Source organism: Pipistrellus kuhlii, unplaced genomic scaffold (assembly GCF_014108245.1).
Source record: "Pipistrellus kuhlii isolate mPipKuh1 unplaced genomic scaffold, mPipKuh1.p scaffold_m20_p_8, whole genome shotgun sequence".
In the NCBI taxonomy this organism is placed as follows: Eukaryota; Metazoa; Chordata; class Mammalia; order Chiroptera; family Vespertilionidae; genus Pipistrellus; species Pipistrellus kuhlii.
This window is the reverse complement of record NW_023425584.1, coordinates 4114171-4135290: the sequence shown is the minus strand read 5'-3', so window position 1 is coordinate 4135290 and position 21120 is coordinate 4114171. Positions and strand designations below refer to the sequence as shown.

General features: G+C 49.0%; 2 protein-coding genes and 1 long non-coding RNA gene across 11 annotated transcripts in view; 1 reads left to right on the top strand and 2 right to left on the bottom strand.

Moving 5' to 3' along the window:
• The window catches only part of FBXW11 (F-box and WD repeat domain containing 11), a 100709-nt gene extending 94792 nt beyond the window's left edge, over window positions 1-5917 (bottom strand). For 5 of the 7 annotated variants that reach the window (XM_045576292.1, XM_036424743.2, XM_036424745.2 and 2 more), the window contains exon 1: window positions 5721-5917. In XM_045576292.1, coding sequence (XP_045432248.1) covers window positions 5721-5765 — 45 coding nt within the window. In that variant the 5' untranslated portion in view covers window positions 5766-5917. The remainder of the gene's footprint in view (window positions 1-5720) is intronic. The other 2 variants (XM_036424747.2, XM_036424749.2) reach the window with 1 other exon arrangement.
• The window catches only part of STK10 (serine/threonine kinase 10), an 80946-nt gene continuing 61693 nt past the window's right edge, over window positions 1868-21120 (bottom strand). For 2 of the 3 annotated variants that reach the window (XM_036424726.2, XM_045576290.1), the window contains 4 exons: window positions 20550-20738; window positions 19903-20028; window positions 17690-17803; window positions 11209-13435 (listed from right to left, as the gene is read on the bottom strand). In XM_036424726.2, coding sequence (XP_036280619.1) covers window positions 13295-13435; window positions 17690-17803; window positions 19903-20028; window positions 20550-20738 — 570 coding nt within the window. In that variant the 3' untranslated portion in view covers window positions 11209-13294. Of the gene's footprint in view, window positions 1879-11208; window positions 13436-17689; window positions 17804-19902; window positions 20029-20549; window positions 20739-21120 lie in introns of those variants that run through there. The other variant, XR_006740622.1, reaches the window with a different exon arrangement.
• LOC123651743 lies at window positions 6138-7812 on the top strand. Its single transcript, XR_006740624.1, has 2 exons — window positions 6138-6360; window positions 7549-7812. It is a non-coding gene; the product is annotated as an uncharacterized LOC123651743 (long non-coding RNA).

Below are 21120 nucleotides of genomic sequence, written 5' to 3'. Positions count from 1 at the left end.
ATCATGTAGGTCAGTGGTCGCCAACTGGACCACTGGTGGTCTGTGAGGTCTGAAAGGCTGGCGACCGCTGATGTAGGCAGTGCTGTGGGTAAAAAATCAAAGTGTATCTGCCACCATAACATACGCTGACATCAGAGGGGACAGGACTTTATCAGCATTGGTAAAAGAGAGGATTGCTGACATCTGGCCTAAACCAATTAATCCAGAGAGCCAACGAGTAGGTGCTTCCCATAAATCAACCTTCAATACATGGGCTTAGGTCAGTTCATACTGGCGCTGACGAAGGAAAGAGTGTGAGCACAATCAGAAGAACAAGGGTCCTTCATGCTTTGGCTGGAAAATAGACTGAGGGAGGGGTGTGGGGAGAAAAGCCAGAGGAAGCTGGAATTGGAATTAATGGGACTGGAAATGCTTTCTTTCCCTTAAAAGTGGAAATATCACCAGATGGAATTCAGGATCCCAGACACCTCCCAGCACAGAAAGTTTGTTTCTAGAATTCATAGACTCAGAAGGACATACGTGCTACTCTGTGAACCTATATAATGCGCTCCTTTGCCAACTCCCTGTTTTCAGGGGTCAACAATGCCAACCAAGACTTGTGTGCAGGATCATGGTTGGTTGGTTGGTTTTATCAAATCTGAAAGGACCCCTTACCTACTTCAAAATCGGGGGCAAAAAATGATATATTTGAGTCACAGCCCCTTGAGGCAGGTCAGTGAAGTCTAGGGATATGAATACTGTTTATTTCATTTGGACCTTACTTTAACATTACTTCCTCTATTTAATCTGCATTTGGGAAATCAGCACACAGCTAGACTTAGGATCCAATTTCTTAAAGGAGTTACTAAACAACCCACTTACTCTACTTAGAAAGCCAATGATAGGAAGGGGTAAAATAAATCCAAAAAGAAAAAAATTTTTTCCAATATCTTCACTCCAGGCCTGTGGCCTTCCTTCAACAGCTCTAAGAATAGCACTGATATCACCAATGTATTTTATTATATTACTCCATCCAAGGGATAGCAAGGAAAATGGCTCACTTACGGTCACTTAGCAAAGAGAAGAACCATTCAACAGCCAACAGTAGAGGAGAACTGCCCGCTATTGATGGAAAGGTTGGGGAAGGGATGAATTCACACCTACAGAGGAGGCAGAATTACCTTTGCTGATCTTTTAGCATCAACGTCTGCCATTTTCTAATAGAAGATGCCCATCTTTCTCTTCCAGTTAGCAGCTCTGTGGTGCTTTCTAGTAATGAGGGCCTCATATCCTAACTCCAGTATTAATAAATTGCATGTGATACATAATACACAACTCTCATTTTTTTCCAGTGGCGCCCACTGCACTAAACATAGCCTGGTGAACTTAGTATATTTTAAAATAGTTACTATTTTTGTACCTCATTCTATATAATAAAACCCTAATATGCAGCCAAAGCCGGTTTGGCTCAGTGATAGAGCGTCGGTCTGCGGACTGAAGGGTCCCAGGTTCGATTCCAGTCAGGGGCATGTACATTGGTTGCGGGAACATCCCCGGTAGGGGGTGTGCAAGAGGCAGTTGGTCGGTGTTTCTCTCTCATCGACGTTTCTAGCTCTCTATCTCTCTCCTTTCCTCTTTGTAAAAAATCCGTTTCTAGCTCTCTATCTCTCTCCCTTCCTCTCTGTAAAAAATCAATAAAAACATTAAAAAAAAACACAAAACACTCTAATATGCAAATCGACCGAATGGCAGAATGACCAGTTGCTATGACGTGCACTAAGCACCAGAGGGCAGACGTTCAATGTAGAAGCTGCCTCCTGATGGTCAGTATGCTCCCCAGGGCTGCTCAGCCGGGCTCATGGCTGGTGAGTGCAGTGGTGGTGGTGGAGCCTCTCCTGCCTGCTCTGCAGGCGGGCGGGTAAGGAGCAAGGGGTCCAGGTCTGCAAGAGCCCCGGACTACGAGAGGGATGTCTGACTGGCGGGGGTCCTGCACTGCGAGAGGGTGCAGGCCAGGCTGAAGGACCTTCCTTTCCCACCCCCACCGCCCCGCAGCTGCCCAAGTGCACGAATGCCGTGCACCAGGCCTCTAGTCCTATAATAATACACGTGTAATATGCAAATTGTCCCCTCGACCGAGAGTTCATCTGGGAGTTTCACAAGGCCAGTGGAAGGGAGGGAGGCCCAGGCTGCCAGTGGTGGCGACGGGGGGAGGGGGGGGGGACGGGGACGGACACGGGACAGGCGGCCGGAGGGAGAGGGAGTATCTGGCCAGCAGCCAGCAGCCGCTAGGGACCCTACTAGTGGGGCCTCTAGTTAATAATAATAAATCTGATTTTACCAAATCCATAAGTTTAAAAAACAGTCCCATAAACAAGGTATAGTACTGGGCCAATATAAGGTCATAAAAGTTATTTGGTGGTTAAATTATTCACCACCAGCAAGTGTAAATACAATTGTCTCAATCAGGAGTATATAGTTGAGCCCTGGCCAATTCGACTCAATTGGTTGAGGGCCATCCTGTGTACCTAAAGGTCTCCAGTTCCATTCCTATCAGGGCATATGCCCGGGTTGCAGGCCCAATCTCCACTAGGGGGCATGCAGGAGGCAGCCAATCAATGTTTCTCTCATTGATGTTTCTCTCTCTCCCTCTCCCTCTCTCTATAGAATCAATTTTTCTAAAAACATTTTTTAAAAAGAGAATATAGTCGATATTATAGACTGAACCTGATGAGGTAGGTATATTGGAGAAGCATTCTCTGTGGACCCACCTCAGGCAAGGGTGGCAATCGCAACAGGGTTATATTTTGGAGATTTTAATTACTCTGCCACCAGAGTAAACAAAAAAGTGCAAGAGCCCTAGCCAGTTTGGCCCAGTGGATAGAGCACTGGCCCATGGACTAATGGTCCCGGGTTCGATTCCAGTCAAGAAAACATGCCCAGATTGCAAGTTCAATCCCCAGTAGGGGGTGTGCAGGAGGCAGCAGATCAATGATTCTCTCTTATCATTGATGTTTCTATCTCTCTCTCCCTCTACCTTCCTCTGAAATCAATAATAATATATTTTTTAAAAATAAGTAAATAAAAGTGCAAGAAAAAAAAGAGAGTCACAAAGAAAGAAAGTAGAGGGATGAAGATTAAGAAGTTGGAGATACCTGAAAGTCTGTTTCCTCACTTCAGTATAGAACACTCTGAAACACCAAATGAAAGTTATCCTGTTAACCATTAAGTGCCAAACTGGTACAGGCAGCACAATCACAAATATCTGAGTACTGAAGCTGACTCATAAAAATCTAAAAATATTTCATACTTTAGGCTTTCTAACTAGCATAAGTTTAACCCCTTCCCCTCCTTCAATCATGTTCTTTTGAAGCCAATGTAAAAAACATTTTGAACCTACTTCTGAAATCGGTAATTAAAATGTGGTGAACACAGAAAGCCACATGCAATTACATTTTCAGGCTTTATCATTCCTACATCTGATCCTGGATTTACCAAATCAGTTAAGTAGCTGTGCTGTCTACTACACTGAAATAAATACATATATGTTTATGAAAAGCATTGCCTAAAAACCTTAACGGCTATCAAAACCTGTATACAAAAAGCCATTTTAAAATTGATCTAGATAACTACTAAATTCTTTATTAAATTTTCTAAGAGTCCCAGATTATAATGTCTTCAAAAGGCGGAAACATCTTTTCTGACCAGAGACAAGCACAATCATGTAAAATAGAAACGTTTTTAAGTTATGAGTATCAAAAGCCAGCAAATGTAGGCTGGAGACTTTTTTAACAACACACCCGCAAACACTAAGTAGATTACACTGTGTTTCCTACAATTCTTTTGAAAATAAAGACATTTCATTATTTTTCAAATCATTAGAAATGAAAGGAGCACAGAACAGCCCATGTCAAAGAGATACCAAGATTCACGTTTTCTATTATGAAGTACTATAAATACACCCATACGAATATGTATCCTATTTGTAATTCTAAGGAAGACATTTCACCAAAGCAATCTACAAAGTTGCAGAATGCCGAAGGCTGGACTACCATAGCTCAATAAATTATACTGAGGAAGAAAAAAAAAATTAACAAATGAAAATCAAATAAAAATCCACAAGTGACAGGATCTCTTAAAAAGCAACCATACGTGTGTGCGCACACACACAAATTAGTAGTTTTTATAGTACTGTACTCAAGGATGCTGGAGCCGTCTAGCCCTGTGAATTATGCAAAGGACAGCAGATATGAAGTGGCCTCCCTATTCATGCTACTGTACTTCCATTTTTGAAATGTGCTTCTCAACTCCCCAGATGGCATCGTCCACAGAAACCATGCAGCCATCCATCAGACTTTCGGTGTCACCATTTATTATTTATAGCATGAAATGGGGGAAGTGGCTCTGATGTCACCGACCCTACCCAGTGGAATCACTGACTCAATAAGCATTTTTCACACTGGAGGAAAAAATCTGGCTAGGAAAGCGTTTTGCTGGGTGAAGCAGATCCTCTCACCTTTCCCCTCCACCCTGGGTGGAAGCCGTGACCGTGTCGGGAGAGAGAGATACAAAGAAACTGTCAAGGTTTCCACAGGAAGGAGAGCCCTGGGCTTGTCCATTTGCTCGGGCTCTGACTTCCCCCACAGCCCGGTTCGCTTTCCCTCACGTTCAAATGGGCAGGTAATAGCTGCCATGTTTTATTTCTCCCACCCAATCAGCCACCAAGGAGGCAATCTCTCATGGTCCCATTTCTAAATAAAACAATCAAAATAAAAAATAAATAAAAAAAACACCCTCTGGCTCCAAGTCCTAAGGGGGATAGGGATCGGGGTGTCCGCGGGACGAGGAAGTCTGGTCTGGCTAGAAAGGGTTTCTAACAGGAGAGGGATCGCTCCCCCAGGGACTGGAGATTCTTTTTTCTCTTTTTCTTTTTCCTTTTTTTGAGAAGAAAGAGCTGGCGGGCGGCAGTCATGAGGACAACCCTCCCCCCTCCCCCAATCTCCTAAAGCAGCTGTGGAAACGTGGAGTTGCTCCTGGGGGTGGAATCCAGGGTACCTGGGGCCTGGCTATGCACACAGCCCTCTCGGCCCAGTAGGAAGCCCTTTGTCCGAGAAGCCGGACATCACCGAGGTCCGGGGAGAGAGGCCCCTGGCTTAATCCGCCTCAGCCTCACACCCCGGCGCTCCCCGCCTCCGCCCCGCAGGGCCTGTCCCGCACCCGCACACACAGCTCCGGGTCCGGGAGAAGGTGCTGAGACCCCTCCTAGGACGCGGGGGCCGAGGCCCTGAGCGATCTCCGCTGCCCCCCCCCCTCCTCCCATCACCATCTCACTCGGCCTAAGTGGGGGTTGCAAGAGCGGTGCAGGCCTGGACCGAAGAAATAGAGGAGAGAGAAAAATAATAAATCCACTTCTCAGAGAAAGAGAAGGAGATGCCAGAGCGGGTGCGAGCTAAGGCCACCGCATTGGCGAGCGAGGTTCGTTCGAGAGAGGGGCCCGGAGACAGGGCTGGGGGAGGGAGGAGAACCGAGGGGCCGGAGGGGGCCGGGCCACCTCCGGCCGGAGATCTCGAGGGATCCGACGGAACCGCGCCGGGCCCAAGGCCAGGGAAGGCGGGGGGAGCGGGGGGAGGGAGGGAGATGGGGGCCGAGGCGGCGGGGAAGGGCCGGGGCCGGACGCTGAGATGGGCAGGCCCGCCCGGGGCCGGGCGGACGGAAGAACAGACGGTCCGGCGGGCCGCACTCACCATGAGCTCGATGGTCTTGTCCTCAATCACCGAGTCGGGCTCCATGGCGGCCCCGGCGGCCCCGCCTCGCTCTCCCCGCGCAGCAGCGAACCGCCCGTGCGGAGGAGGCGACGGCGGAGGCGGCAGAGGCGGAGGCGGTAATCGCACCCACACTAGCTGCCAGCCCGCCCGGGCCGCCGGCAGCTCCGCCCTCCCCCTCGGTGGACGCAGTACGCAGAGCGGGAACTACAGCTCCCGGCAGGCGCCGCGTGCTCCGCAGAGCGCTGTGGGAACGGGAAGCCGGCCTCTCCGGGCGGCTCCTAGCTCAATGCTGAGCCGGAAGTAGCCCTGGGTAGCGAATGCGAAAAGTGCAGGCTTCAGGGTTCCCTCCGGATAGAGCCTCGGGAGTTCCATGACTACATGTCCCAGAAAGCCCTGCGCGCGGGTTCTCCTTCCGCCACTTCCTCCTAACTTCCTGGGAGCTGCAGGCCGCTCAGTCCGGAACGGAAAGTCCGAGGCCACTAGTCACTTGTCAGAGATTCTGCGTGTGCGACCCATTTCCGGACATGCGCAGTCAGCGTGCGCGGCGCCCCTTCGACGCCTAGGGAGCGGCCAGGCGGGTCCGCGGGCGGCTGGTGGTAGGGACACGTGTTCGAGACAGGTGGGTTCTAGGTGCTTTAGAAGGGGATGGGCTTAGGGCTCAGGTGGGGGAAAGGGCCGGCCGGCGAGAGAAGCTCCGCTAGGAGGTTTAGGTGGGGAAGAGGAGGTGTGTGGAGAGGAGCTGTGGTGCTGTCCATATGCTCCACGACCGGGGAGGAGCCGAGAAAGGAAAGGGAAATTGTGTATCCTGAGCCCCTCTTACTCACTTATTCGTTCAGGAAGTACTTTGTAAAAATATATATTTTATAGATTTTTTTTAAAAACATCGATGAGAATCATCGATCAGCTGCCTCTTGCACACCCCCTACTGGGGATGTGCCCGCAACCAAGGTACATACATGCCCTTGACCGGAAACGAACCTGGGACCTTTCAGTCCGCAGGCCCACGCTCTATCCACTGAGCCAAACCGGTTTCGGCGGTACTTTTTAAACTTCCAGCCACCGCCGGTTACCAGGCTAGACACTGGGAGTCAGCTCTGAACATCACACACAGGTCTCTGTTCTCGTGGAGCTTAATTCGGGGGAGGGGGGGGGGGTCGTTAACTACAGAGTGCCAGGCGCTAAGAAAGAACAGGGCTGGGGGCCTGGAGACTCCTGGTGAACTCTGCCACCGGCTCTGGGATCTGTTAGTGCCTTCCGATCGGAAACCGCCAGGGACACGGCCGCAGCTGAACCAGTTGGTCCCTGCTGGTCCCTGCGAGGAAGAGCCACTCACATGAAGTGCGCTGGGACCTCTCCGTGCGAGCTGTGAGGTGACCTGGGGGAGGTTTTGAGGAAGTGAGGCTCTCCCCGGACTAGCTGGTCCCGGAAAGCAAGGATTCTGTGATTGGGCAGCTCAGTAGATCTTCCCTGGAAGGGGGGAGGGCTGGGACACTGAGGGTAAAGCTGTAATTGGCACCTAAGCAGCCGCCCCGCATTTCAGTGAGGGCGGGGCCGGCTTGTTTTTGTCTGGATCTGGCATGGTCCCAGAATGGCCTAGTCTGGTGTCTGTGTTCCGGGAAATTACTAGATTCAACAGGAGGAGAAGGCGAGGCTATGGATCATGGAGTCACAGAACTGCTGGGCTCTGATGTATCCGCCAGCGTTCAACTGTCAGCAGCTACTGTCTCTTCTCACGTGTTTTTTGCATTCTCTGCACGTGGACAGTGAGTTGACTGAATGAGCTAGAAACCCCATTCCTAAGGTCCAGGTTGTTAGTTGTTTTTGTGTAACAGGACACTGTAAGCTCCTCACCGTTGGCGTTTAAAGTTCCACGATCCTTATCTCGTGCTTTCCCACCAAGGGAAAGGAGAGAAAAGCAACAGGAAGTGCACAGGATTGGAGAGTGGTTGCCATTAACCTGCTATCTGAATTTCACCGACCCCTTCCCCTATCTGGGCCATGGGACATTCGTTAGTAAAACAAATCGGTTACAATAAATGACCCGTGTTGCAGTGACCTATTGCGTCAGAATGAAACACCCCCAAGACTTAGGAGCTTAAAATATTATATTTCTCACAACTGTGTGGGTTGACTGGATCCAGCTGAGCCCACAAAGTATGAGCTGCGATTAGTCGGGGACTGAAATCAGTTGGGAGCTCATCAAAACAGCCTCTGGGCCTCCCTTTCCACCTGGGTGATCGTCAATCAGGCTTCTGCAGGATAGTTAGCTTTCTAGACTCCAGATTCTAGAGCAGCGGTCGCCAACCTGTCAGACCTCACAGACCACTGATTGGCGACCGCTGTTCTAGAGGACATGACCCCAATGAGCAAATGCTTTTTAAGCCTTTGCTAATGTCCCATTGGCCAAAGCCTGTCACATGGCTCAGCCCAGAGTCAGTGTGGGAACCAGAGTCCTGGTTCATTGGGAGCCACCAGTGTATCAAGCAGCCAGACTTCTGAGGTCCCAGCACTTTCCACAGGGCCTACCCCGTAGGGTTAGGGTAGGAGTCACAAGCTGAATATGACCCCTCAATATGTGTGTTTATCACAGTCTTTTCTATTGTTTTAAAGTTTGACACTCACATTTTAAAATCAACTTCCAGCTTCTCTCAAAAATTAAACACTCTATTCTAGCCAGAGGCTAAAGTGTCAGTGTTCAGATTCTTGGTCAGGACGCATACCCAGGTTCCAGGTTGATCCCCAGTCAAGGTGTGTACGGGAGGCACCGATCCAAGTTTATCTCTCATATCAATGCTTCTCTCCCCTTCCCTTCCTCTAAAATAAATGGAAACTTTTTTTTTAAAGACTGGAGTGGGAGCCCTAGCCATTTTAGCTCAGTGGGTAGAGCGTTGGCTTGTGGACCAAAGGGTCCCCAGGTTCAAGGGCACATGCTTTGTTGCAGGCTCCTCCCTGGCCCGGGCCCTGGTCGGGGCTCTTGCAGGAGGCAACCAGTCAATGTGTTTCTCTCACATCGATGCTTCTCTGTCTTCCCCTCTCTTCCTCCACTCTCCCTAAAAATCAATGGGAAAACATCCCTGGGTGAGGATTAACGACAAAATAAGCATTGATGAAAATAAAAGAATCTCTTGTGGAAAAAAAAGACTGGAGTGGGACCCTGTGACTATTTCTGCCCTGCCAGCTGGCAGTGTTCAACTGTCACTAGAGCTCCTTAGGAGACACGGCAGAATGAAAGGACTTCTCTTCCTGGCTCAAGAACACTACCTTTTCCTTCTCGTCTTTGTGGCACACAGTTTGCAGAGCTGTATCACACGTATACCGTATACCGATGGCTGGGATATCCAGAGGGCGGCCCAGTGAGTTCAGTGGCACCTCAGCAGGCAGTTTCCTGCTTGCCAGCCCCCCCACCTGTGGTGATGAGTTTCCTGCATTCAGATACCTTACAGGCGTCTTCAAACTACGGCCCTCGGGCCACATGCGGCCCGCAGAGGAGTCTGATCCGGCCCGCCAGGTTTTTTGGGCAGTGAGCGCAGCCGAGGTGTTACAGTAGGAATTAGTAGTTCATATAGTCCGGCCCTCCATCTCTCTGAGGGACCATGATCTGGCCCCCACTTTAAAAAGTTTGAGGACCCCTGCCTTAGGAGAATAGCGCCCTGAAATTGTGACAACTCCTTTTCACTAATGTCAAAAAAAGGCAGATCTTTTGAGGGAGAATCTTGCAAAATCATAAGAGTGTCACTAAGATGTATTAAAGGTAGCAGCTCTGTATTTTATCCACATGACAAGGCTTCCTGCCTTATTTTTTTATAGGGAGGGAAGGTATCATGAACTATACATTTATTTGGATTGAAAAAGCCAGACTTTCTGACAGTCTAATTTGATTGACTGGTTCGATAGGATTGGCATTGCCAATAATGGATTGTTAGTTAATTCTTTAGTACCCTGATTGTGTGGAAAATATATTTAAAGCACACAGTACAAACATTCATCAATTCATTTATTGGCAAGTGTATTGAAATTAATATTTGTATTTTCCCCTACCCTTTTTAAACTTAAGTTAAATAAGACCATGCTCTGGTTTCTCTTCAGACCGCATAAATCTTTCGCCTTTTATGTTAAATAAGACACCTGCAACTGAAAAAGTAAAGTTATATTAGAATAGAACACACTATGCCACATGAGCAGATTATCCTGTGTATCAAAAAACAGAACCACTAAGAGTGAATTAAGGAATATTTTACAAAGAGTTGATGTTATATAATTGTCTAGTTAAGCAATCTCTAGGGCTGTTGTCTTCCTGGGCAATAGTGGATCTTAAAGTCCACGGGGTAAGCACGTCAGGAAGGGGAGACGGGTGGAAGGTTGGGGAGAGCAAGCATAGGTGAACTGGGGTCAGACAAACCTGTGCAGTGCTCATTGCCCCTGACCTTGGTGCCATGGATGTCCTGCAGAGGCTGAAGGTCAGAGCTGAACAGCCACACCTGGCCCAGGAACCGGAGGCTGAGGAGGCTCTGAGCCTAAGGGAATGTGGAGCCATTGCAGAACCAGCCACTCACACCACGGAGGTGAGTGAGCTGAGAACAGATGTATTTGGGCAACAAAATGACTGCAGTTTCACTTCTACCCCCAAACCCCTCACAGGAATCTGCCTTCTGGCCCACCCTAATCAGAAACGGACAAGAACGAAATTCAGGGAAATGTAGCCTCCTAGCCAAGTGACCCATTACATTTTCACACCTTAATACACATATCTATTCGCGTGAAGTCCACACTGGCCAGCCAGCTCTCTATCTCAGTTAGACCACCTGGAATTCGTGGTCTCCAGTGTTAATGGGAAAGGGGAGGTTCACTAACTATTAACGGCCTTATCTTGGAAAGTCATTCCTACTCACTACTGGCCAGTGCCCATCACTCAGTCCTCAAGGCTGGCAGGGCTGCCAATGGATGGGCTCTTCTGTGTAACTAAAAAAAGGAAGAATTCGCTGAACAAATAGGATGATCTCTGCTGCACAGGTATGATTCATAATCATTTATTACATCTCGGTAAAGTCTTTGGTATGCTGAGTTTCTCCAGTGACAGTATAAAAAAATCCGTTTAGTAAGGTGGTTCCCAATATTTTGTTCTTAACCAAATTGATTGAATTGAGCTCCCATTTCCTCATCAATAAAACGGGAATGATGGTGTCTTCCTCGTCGTTTGTTGAAAGATTTCAATTAAGTTAATATGTGGAAACTCTCGGTGCTTGGATGTTGTTGTTAAGTGAGAATAATAGTTAATGTGTATAGAGAGAAAACACACCACACGCACACCCAGAGCCAGGCGTAACTTTCAGAACAAATACCCTCAAGTTAGACCTGCTGTGTGACCGTGTACTCAGAAGCTAGTACACCCTTTCTTGTCCGGCAAATGTGGAGAAGTGTGCCCTGCTTTTCCCTCTCCAGCCCAAGAGAACACTCCCGAAGGCAAATTGTCTCTCCCTTTGTTATTTTATTAGAAGCATATTTACATTCTTGCAGTTAACTTTGCAGAGAACATTTTACAAAAGCCTTGTATAAAGTTTGTAAACTACACAAAAATAACTTCTATCCTTCATAAAGGGAACACATAAGTTAGTTATATATACTCTGCCAGAAGTGGGCTGTAATGGACAGTTTCACCTGTCCCAGAGGACACGTTAGCACAGGCCTGAGGGACACTGCGGGCCTTCTCCGTGGCGGGCATGCACACTGGCTCCACTGTGAGGCTGGGCGGCCCAACCAGACCCGTCCAGAAAGAACAGGGACCTGTTAGGGCTCCGGTGGCACTGAGCAGGGAAACGGCGACTCGAACACGATTCCAACATGAATGACAAGTCATGTAGGGAAGGACCAAAGACTGCCTGAGCCATAAAACCTAATACTCACTCTCACACCCAGGCTGCAAAAGGCAATGTGCTGTAAACAAAGCCAGATCAGCCCTACCTGACCATCCACCAGCACTGACCTCTGGCAGAACTGGGTCTGCGTTCTGTGTTACATGGCTGCTGGTTCACATTTTCCAGCACCTGTGCACCTAAATCAAAAGGGACCAGTGTCCCATGTGGGTCAAATACCGCAGCAGGCGAGCTGAATGCTCACTAACCTGAGGGCCATCGCCTTCCCACGGCCTCCAGAGCATCTCTGCTGCATCTGTGAGACTTGGGCAGCCCAGTCCCTTCTTTCCAATGGCGACTCTCCCTTTGCAAGATCCAGGAGAGGATTACAGCCAGTGCTAAGAAGACTCTGCTTTAGAAAGACAAAGCTTCGAACCTAACCATAAGGAATCAAGGAGAAAGCCCTCCTGGGGAGCGGCATTAACTGTCACTAGCCGATTAGCACCCAGACTCGATGTGCCCATATGATTTCTCAAAACCACCCTCAGTTTTCTGTCTTGTTTCTTTAAAGCAGGTATCTTCCTGAAGAAGCCATTCATGTCAAGTTAAAAATCACTGTGGAAAAAGTTTTCTTTGTAAATAAGCCGAACGCCAGATTGAACATTTGCCTGCATTGGGTTATCGACACTGCAGCCCCAGGGATCAGAATCTGAGAGGCCAACTGATGATCCAAAGGCCCAGGATTCTGTCTGAGCTACAGCTTTGCTTCTGCCATGTTCCGGGGATGGGGGGGGGGAGGGGGGGAGGGTGCAAAAAGCATTAGTTTTTCCCTGATGTTTTTGCTTCCTGAAGACTGCCAGACCTCTGAAGTGTAAGGCCAGACTCCTAAACTAGGGCAGAGGGAGAGGGAGACAGCCTTCCCATTTCACCTGGGCAAACTGAGATGGAAACAGACTGGGCTGTGAAAGTGTTGGGTGGTGAGCACACCCATTTGTCCCTGAATACACACTACCACTTTGCCCCATACCAGTGGCTCCACCTAACATACTCAGTGGCTCAGGCAGCATATGTGTTCCAGGCCACCTGGTACAAGAGGCCAGGGCCCAAGCCCTTCGTGTGTGTGAGTGTGGGTGCAGGCAGTGGCGGACACAGGATGGCATGAAAGACCTTTGACCAGGAGAATGAACAAGTCTGGCTCTCTCCCATTGTAGACATGGCCTCAAGAGGAAAGCAAATTTGGAAAGTGGAGAAATGAGGACACCCCCTGAGCAGCTGGCTATTAGGAGCCATGATTCTTGTCTGACACTGCAGGCAATGGCTGAAAAGCCACCAAGAATTGCAGCCAATGGGAGAGCCCATGGCGACTGCAGCGGCAGCACTTTGCACCCACAGACAGCAAAAACTGGTGTTTTGGCAAACAGGAGGGGCCTCAAGGCTACAGCACACTCATTCCTCTCAGACCCTGACCACACCCACAGCCCAAATCACTGACTGCTTGAAGGAGCACGGGGTTCAGAGAGGACATGTATTAAAATTAGGCGAACCTCCGTGAGTGAGCGAGAAGTCAGGAACACTGGTCACTCGGGCAAGCGGCTGGATTCGAGCTGGTGTGGAAGCAAGAGGGAAGGGTCCTGAGTTACTTGTTCACAGAGAATGGGAGGGCCCAGCGGCCCACCCGCTGGCCAGCCACAGCCCGCGAGGCTGTTAGGAAGCATCGGCGGAGCTGTAGGGGAAGAACTTGGCGGCCCTGTTGGGGGTGGTGGGGTTCGGGCACTCGGTCTCCTCGTTCAGTTTGAAGAACATCTCCTGCTCCCGCTTCTTCTGGTTCAGATCTTCTTCCAGAGCCTGAGACAGAGGGGAGATGGAGCTCAGTCAGAGTCACAGGACCCAGGTCTTCACCCTCCAGAACCCACCGAAGTGGCCTTCTCTGGCAATTCCCGCCTGGGCTTGGTGCCTGGGTAACGTGGTCTTCCCTCTTTCCTTCCCTAGAGCTTTTCACCCAGAAAGTAAGTGCCACCTCCTCCGTCCTCCTGCCACAGCCACACAGGAGTTTCCCCTGAGCTAAGGGCTATGGTTAGGGCAGTGCCAGTCTGCATGGGGTGTGGGAAAAGCAGGTGCAAATCTGCTGGCAGGAAAACAGCCAAGGAGTGGAGAAAAGCCCGAGGTAAAGATGGGGAGAGATTTAATAGGGGAGCAGAAATGTCTGCTTATACAGTGTTCCTAGCCAGGGCCCTGTCCCACAGAAATCACCAGGAATTGTTTTCAAAACACAGTAAAACCTTGATATAGTGAACTAAATTCAGGGGAAGGGTGTCTGTTAAAACCAGAAATCCATTATCTAATAAAGGTTTTCTGAATGCGTGTTTAAAAAATTGACAAAATTAATTTACCTGTTTTCACTTATGTAGACACGTGTGTAATTAAAATTAAGCATGTCTGAAGAGTTTAATTCGCAGGAAAATTTTCTATATGTATTTGTCATTTTACATATACCAAACAGGTCTAGTAAATGTGTGCATTCACCAGTCACTGCAAGTAAACAAAAGCACTTAGGCGTGGCTTAGCTCCCCTGGGGAACATGGACCAGCACGTGTTAAAACTGCTGCAGACACGAGTGATCGGAAATTTCTGGTAATTCACACAGGATCTTAGCTCAAGTCTCCTTTGCTGATGTATTAACCTATTAACCGGGGAGTTCCCTTTTTAATTACACAACGTACAGCGGGAGCATACTCTTTCTACGTCACACCCAGCGGACGTAATTTTATATATATTTTTTTATTTATACTTAATTAAAATAAATGAAATATATTTTTTTTCATTTATTTATATATAAAGCACAAAATAAAATACAAAATTACAAACAAATAGAAAAGAATACCAACAAAAAAATGGAAACATCGAATTAAAAAGTTATAAATTTTACAAACAATTATAAAGACTACAGCCGAAGCCGGTTTGGCTCAGCGGTAGAGCGTCGGTCTGCGGACTGAAAGGTCCCAGGTTCGATTCCGGCCAAGGGCATGTACATTGGTTGTGGGCACATCTCTGGTGGGGGGTGTGCAGGAGGCAGCTGGTCGATGTTTCTCTCTCATCGATGTTTCTAGCTCTCTATCTCTCTCCCTTCCTCTCTGTAAGAAAATCAATAAAATATATTTTTTTAAAAAAGATTACAAAAAATATATACCGTCCCTCTCAGGGCGCAACATATATTTCAAGGACGTATTCATACGTCCTTCCCGTTCCTGATAGTGTTTATGTTTGACGTATTTATAGGTCCCGCTCGGTTAACAGGTTAATATCAAAGTGTCTGTGGCAAGCAAATATATGTGCAAGACAAAAGTAGTTCTGTTTAAGCTCCTATAACAGACGTCACAGAACCCAGTGCCCACGGGGCCAGGCAGATGAATAAATGAGCGGAGAGCTGGCTGTGACAGCAGGGAGAAACAGGGACTGCTGCAGTGAAGAGCACCAGCCGTTCTGAGGAGGGCGGTTCTTCTCAGTTCTAGCCGGTGGCTGTCACGTATGACGGATTCAGTGTTACCAGGGCTCCTAGGTTTTCAAAAGAAACTGGAAGTCCATGTTTTTTTTAAATTTTTATTTATTGATTTCTGAGAGGATGAAAGAGAGAAACATCCATCTACTGTCCCACTTATTTATGTTTTCGTTGGTTGATTCTTGTATAGTTTGGCATAGTGGGTCAACACTCTAACCCAGTGGTTGGCAAACTCATTAGTCACCAGAGCCAAATATCAACAGCACAACGATTGACATTTCTTTTGAGAGACGAGCTTTTTAAACTTAAACTTCTTCCAACAACACTTCTTCAAAACAGACTCGCCCAGGCCGTGGTGTTTTGTGGAAGAGCCACACTCAAGGGGCCAAAGAGCCCCATGTGGCTCACAAGCCACGATTTGCCGACCACGGCTCTAACCAATTGAGCTACTCAGGGCAAAATCCAGATTTTAATGTAAAATTTAGTTAGTAACTTTCAAAAAAAATTTAAACTGGTATGTATTGGCCAAATCTGACATCTGTAAGCCAATTTTAGCCCACAGGCCATCAGTTTGGGACCTCAGCTATAGGAATACCAACTTAATTCTAGTAACTACCACAGAGAGTTAAGTAACTTACGCAGGGTCTCACAGGTAGTAACGGGAGAGCCAGGACTTTATTCTACGTTGCTCTTACTTCAAGGCCTCTTACGTGATGCTCTATCCTACCAACCACATCTGTTCCTCTGCGTAACCTAAGGCGGCAGATGGAGCCCTCTATCTGTAAGGGCCAAATTGGAAATATTTCTGGCTTTGTTGTAGGCAGGCTGTGAGTTCTCTGGCACAAGTTCACTGCAGTGATAATGCAAAATCAACCACAGACAATATAGCAATGAACACGCACAGCTATGTTCCAACACAACCTTACTTTCAAATAGCGGTGGTGGGTTAGATTTGGCCCATCAGCAGCGGTTTACGAACACCTGCTTTTAGGGACTACCCGTCACTCACATTTACAGCCCCAAAAAGCAAGGTGCAGAAGGGAAGACCTGACTTGCTTGGGGCCGCATTCTTTTTTTTTTCTCTTTTTCTTTTTTTTAAATACATTTTATTGATTTTTTACCGAGAGGAAGAGAGAGGGATAGAGAGTTAGAAACACTGATGAGAGAGAGCCATCGATCAGCTGCCTCTTGCACATCCCCTACTGGGAATGTGCCCGCAACCAAGGTACCTGCCCTTGACCGGAATTGAACCTGGGACCTTTCAGTTCGCAGGCCAACGCTCTAGCCACTGAGCCAAACCTGTTTCGGCTGGGGCCACATTCTAACTAGGACTTAAGCAACACTTCATTGACCCTACAAGATATTCAGTATTTACCAAAAGAAATCTAAATTTTTCTAAAAATATTCCACAATGCACAATCACCCCCCCCCTGAACCCATACACAGACAGCATCTCAAGGCCATAATGCAAGAGAGCTAAAGAACATCTATTCCAGAACGGAAATCACCTCTGGGGCAGTGTTCCAGCAGCCACCCAGGTCGCTAATGATAGAACAATTCTAGAGGGAATTCTGGAGCCCCCTCAGGAAAATGCACTGCCAGCTCCCCAAACACACTGGTAACATCTCCCCTAAGCCCTGGTGTCCCCATGGAGCAGTCTGGGATATGAGGCAGTTGCTAGAGGCGGCGTAACCCATTCCTTTTCTAACTTTCTCAGGATGTGCCAAGGGTGGTGTATAGAACCCGCAGGGAAGAAAGCAGGTTAATATGTATTTCCTTTCCAGAGTCAACCTCTGCAGGAGCATTACTGATTTGAGTGTCAAGTATGGAAAGTCTCAGAAGTGACAGAAACTGATGCGCGTGGGCTTGCTAAAAGCAACTGGGACCCTGGCCAGCTTCCAGCCAGAAAGCTCCATTAGCACAGGGAGGGCCGCCTCCGCTCTAGGACTTCCAAGGCCATTACAGAGCTGAGGTGAGCAGCTCAAGCCTGTCCAGACCACAGTTACAGCAAGCGGAGGTGACGTGTGATGGCAGAACCAACCTCAGGGCTTCCGGACACGGCACCACAGAGGATCAGGGTAGCGCTCCCCTCAGAGAGATTAGGCCAGGGTAAGGAAACGAGATGTCCTTGGCCTGAACCAGGGGTGGGTGACTTTTCACATGACACTGTGCAGAATCCATTTCGTACATCTAAGGTGACCACACTGAGACTCTGATGGTTCGCCGATTTGCCAACCTGGTGAGGCCATGGTACCCAGTGGTCAAACACCAGATTAGATGTGGTGAAGGAATTACGTAGGTGTGATTAACATTAACTCCGTAAATCTGAGAAAAGCAGATCGCCCTCTGTGTACGGGATGGGCCTCCTCCAGTCAGCTGAGGGCCCACAAGGAAAAAGAAGTTCTGCCTCCAGGCTACTCTCTGGCTCAAGACGGCAACATCAGCTCTCCCCTAGGTTGACTCCACCTGCCCTGCAGACTTCAGATTTACCAGCCCCTCCAGCAGTGTGAACTAGTTCCCCAGAACAAACCTAAAAGTGTGTCTTGTCTGTATCTGCCTGCCAGGCAGACGCCCCCTGAGCCCCCTGGCCCCGGCGTGGTTACCTTTTTGCGGGGCCGAAGCCGGTCCCGCCACTCCTTCAGGTTCTGGTTGTGGCTCTCGTCCAGGGCCTTCAGCTTCTGGGTCTCATGTTCTACCAGGAGGTGACACTTTTCATTCTGGAACAGATTCCAGGCAGAACCGGTGAGAAACACAAGGCAGAGACGGAGGGCTGAGGCCTACCTCATGTGGTAGCCACGGGGACACCAGTACCCTCCCTCGTTTCTTCTCCTTGATTATAAACTCCTTTTCTAGAAAACTCCATAAGCGTAAATACATAATGCACCAAGAGGTGTCAGGGGAGGAGGAATATTTCAGAATGTTAATATTTCTTATTGTGTAGTGGGATCTACAGTAATTCTGCAACTTTCTACGTTGTGCATTGTTTGAATTTTTCAACACAAACATGGCATTTTAACAAAACAATAAAGCTAATATTATGATCATGTGCCCTAATGTCATTGTCGAGGAACTGAGGCAACAGAGGCAACCACTACAAAAAATTATCTATTATTTCCCGTCAGGCCCTATCCTGTATGTTGTTTAGCTTACCTTCTATATACAGTTCTGCAACCTACTTCCCTCCCCACTTAATATTATAATGTAAAGGTTTCTATACAGAAGTAAGTTTTCAAAATCATCATTTTTAGTGCCTACAGATGCTCCCCCAGTATGGATCCATCCAATTAATTTAAACGTTCCCTATTTTTGGCCACCTCGGTTGCTCTTCATTTTCACTCTTTAGCGTGTGTTAAACCTCTATCTGTGGACTGAGTGTCTCCCCAAGATTCAGACGTTGAAGCCCTGATCCTCAATGTGACTGTATTTGGAGTTGGGCCATGGGAAGACAGGTTTACATGAGTGTGTGAGGATGGGCCCTGCTGAGGAGACACCAGAGGACTTGCTTATTCCCTCCCTCCCAATCAGGACCCAGCAGGAAGGCGGCCATCTGCAGGCCAGGAAGAGAGGCTTCCCTGGGCTTAGCCATGCTGGCAGCTGGCCTTGGACTTCCAGGCTCTAGACCAGTAAGAAAGCAAAACTTCTGTTTGGCAGCCCGAGCTAATAACTGGATAAGATAATCTGCATAGATAGTTATATTTCTATAAATTACGTATTTTTCTGCATCAAATACTATTTCCTCAGGTTAGATCTTTGTGGCAAGGGGTGAGGGCCATGGGCCTGGCTGAGGCTCTCCCAGCCTCACTGTTTTCACTCTGAAGTAAGTTGTCTGCTTCACAAAACTTACCTTAGCCTCTCACAGGTAGGCCCTTGATTCCTCACGGGGAATCAATCTTATGGTTTATAAGGAGCTTATGGGGGGGATTGGGGGAGAGGATCCAATAGCCTGAGCGATGTCCTAAGGTCACAGAGGTTTGGGTTGGCCCACTCCTCTCTCTAACAATGCCTCCATCCAGCACACGTGGACTCCAAATACCAGCTCCTGGGGTGGGGTGAACTTGAGCCGGGGGAGGGGGCTGTCAGGGACCTCCCTAGGGAAAGGGGCCACCAGAGGGCTTGGCAGTACCAGGACACCTGGTGCCATTCTCAGTGGGCAAGCTTTGAGCATCTCCCCATAAGGATGAGGATAAGCTGGAGGGGTTTTGTAGATGTTCTTTATCAAGGTGAGGACTTCCCCTAAGTGCTAGTTTTCTGTGAGTATTTATCTAGAACAAATGTTGGCTTTTGTCAAATGCTTTTTCTGCATCTGATCGTGTGAATTTTCTATTTTAGGCTGTTGATGTCAAGGGTTACATTCATTGATTTTCAGATGTTGAACCAGCCTGGTTAATAAATCCCACTTGGTCATGGTGTATAATTCTGGGATTCAGTTTGCTAATATTTTGTTGAGGATTTGTACATCTGTGTTTCATGAGAGATACCCGTCTACAGTTTTCCTTTCGTGTCTGTATCTGGTTTTGGTATTAAGGTAATCAGGACACCCTTTCCCAAAACGCAGTGAGGACTGAGAAACCCAGCAACATGCCCACTGGGAGGCCCTGGGCGAGGCACTTTCAGCTCATCTCAAAGCTTTACTCCAATCCTGCAAAACAGGACTTCTCACCCACGCCCACTCTATGGATGTGGGAATATGGCTTGGGAAGGTGAAGTGATTTGGCCAACACATGTAGCACCTGGGTCATCCGATCTTAGCAGTCTGTCCCTGAGCTGGCTGCCTTGGGGGGATCTGAGACACTGGGGGGCAGTGGAAGGTCTGTACCTGCAGCTGCTGCAGCTCACTCATGTTACTCTCGCACTGTGCCATCATGTCCCGCATCTGGTTCTCGTGTTTTTGCTGCTGCTGCAGCCGCTCTGCCTTCTGCCTCTTCTCCTCTTGCTGGGAAAACTGCAACAGAGAGAGGGTGGGTGCCTCAGGGATCTCAGGCTGGGCTGGGGGCCCACCTCGGGCCTTTCCAGGGAAGCCTGTCAGAGGGACTAGTACCCCACACCACTCAAGCTGTGCCCCCTCCTGTCTAAAGATCTCCCTCTGGGCTGAGACCCCGCCCCTGCCCTCGAGGCTGGTGGGGACAGGATACTGCCGTGACGTGTGCTGGGACGGCGTGTGTACACGCAGGAGCCGCAGGATCGACTCCCGGTCTCTGAACCACACGGGTGACACGCGAGGGGGGTCGTGGTGGGTGAGAAGGGGGTTAGCGGCAGAGGAAGCTGCGGACAGAAGCGCTGCGCTGGGAGGGGACAGGCGTGAGCACGGTGGCCACGCTTCCTGTCTGCCAGGGGGCACGGGGAGGTGATGAGGCTGCTGAGCTGTAGGACTGGCACACCGCTTTCCCAGCCCCTCGGCTGCACCCTCTGTCTTACGTCCCCAGCCTCGCAGGGCACCCCCGTCCGGGCTCCGCCGGGGCCCACCTGCTTGATCTTCTCACGCTGCTCGGCCGCGCTGCCCGCCCCGCTGATGTGCAGGCTCTTCTTGTACATGGCCATGCGCGTCTTGCCCTCGCTCCTCTGGATCTTGGGCAGCCGCGCCTTCTCCTGCTGCTGCCGCACCTTCAGCTGCTCCACCATGCGCTGGTTGTAGCGCTGCATCTGCTCCCGCTCCTGCAGGGGGCCGGGCGGCGGGCCGGGGTCAGGGCTCCGGGCACAGGTGTCACTGGGAGCCCAGGGCCCACCCGGCCCAGAAGGCTCAGAGGAGCAAGGCTGCATCGTTTGCACCTGCTGCTAAGTGACATCTTCTGTTCTCACTTTGAAAATTGTTACTAGTGTGGGGTCTTCTAAATTCCCCTAATTTCTCTAATCAATGCTAGCTTGCCGTCAGAGCTCATATCTCAAAGCAAAACATACACTGAAACGGATGGTTTATCCTTTTGATGGCAGGTGTCCATTCTTATTTCTAAAAGTCTTGATAAATCTCTTCACCTGACACGTATTAGTATCTCAGAACTCGGTATCAGTGTCACCTCCTGCGAGAAGGCCCCCTGAC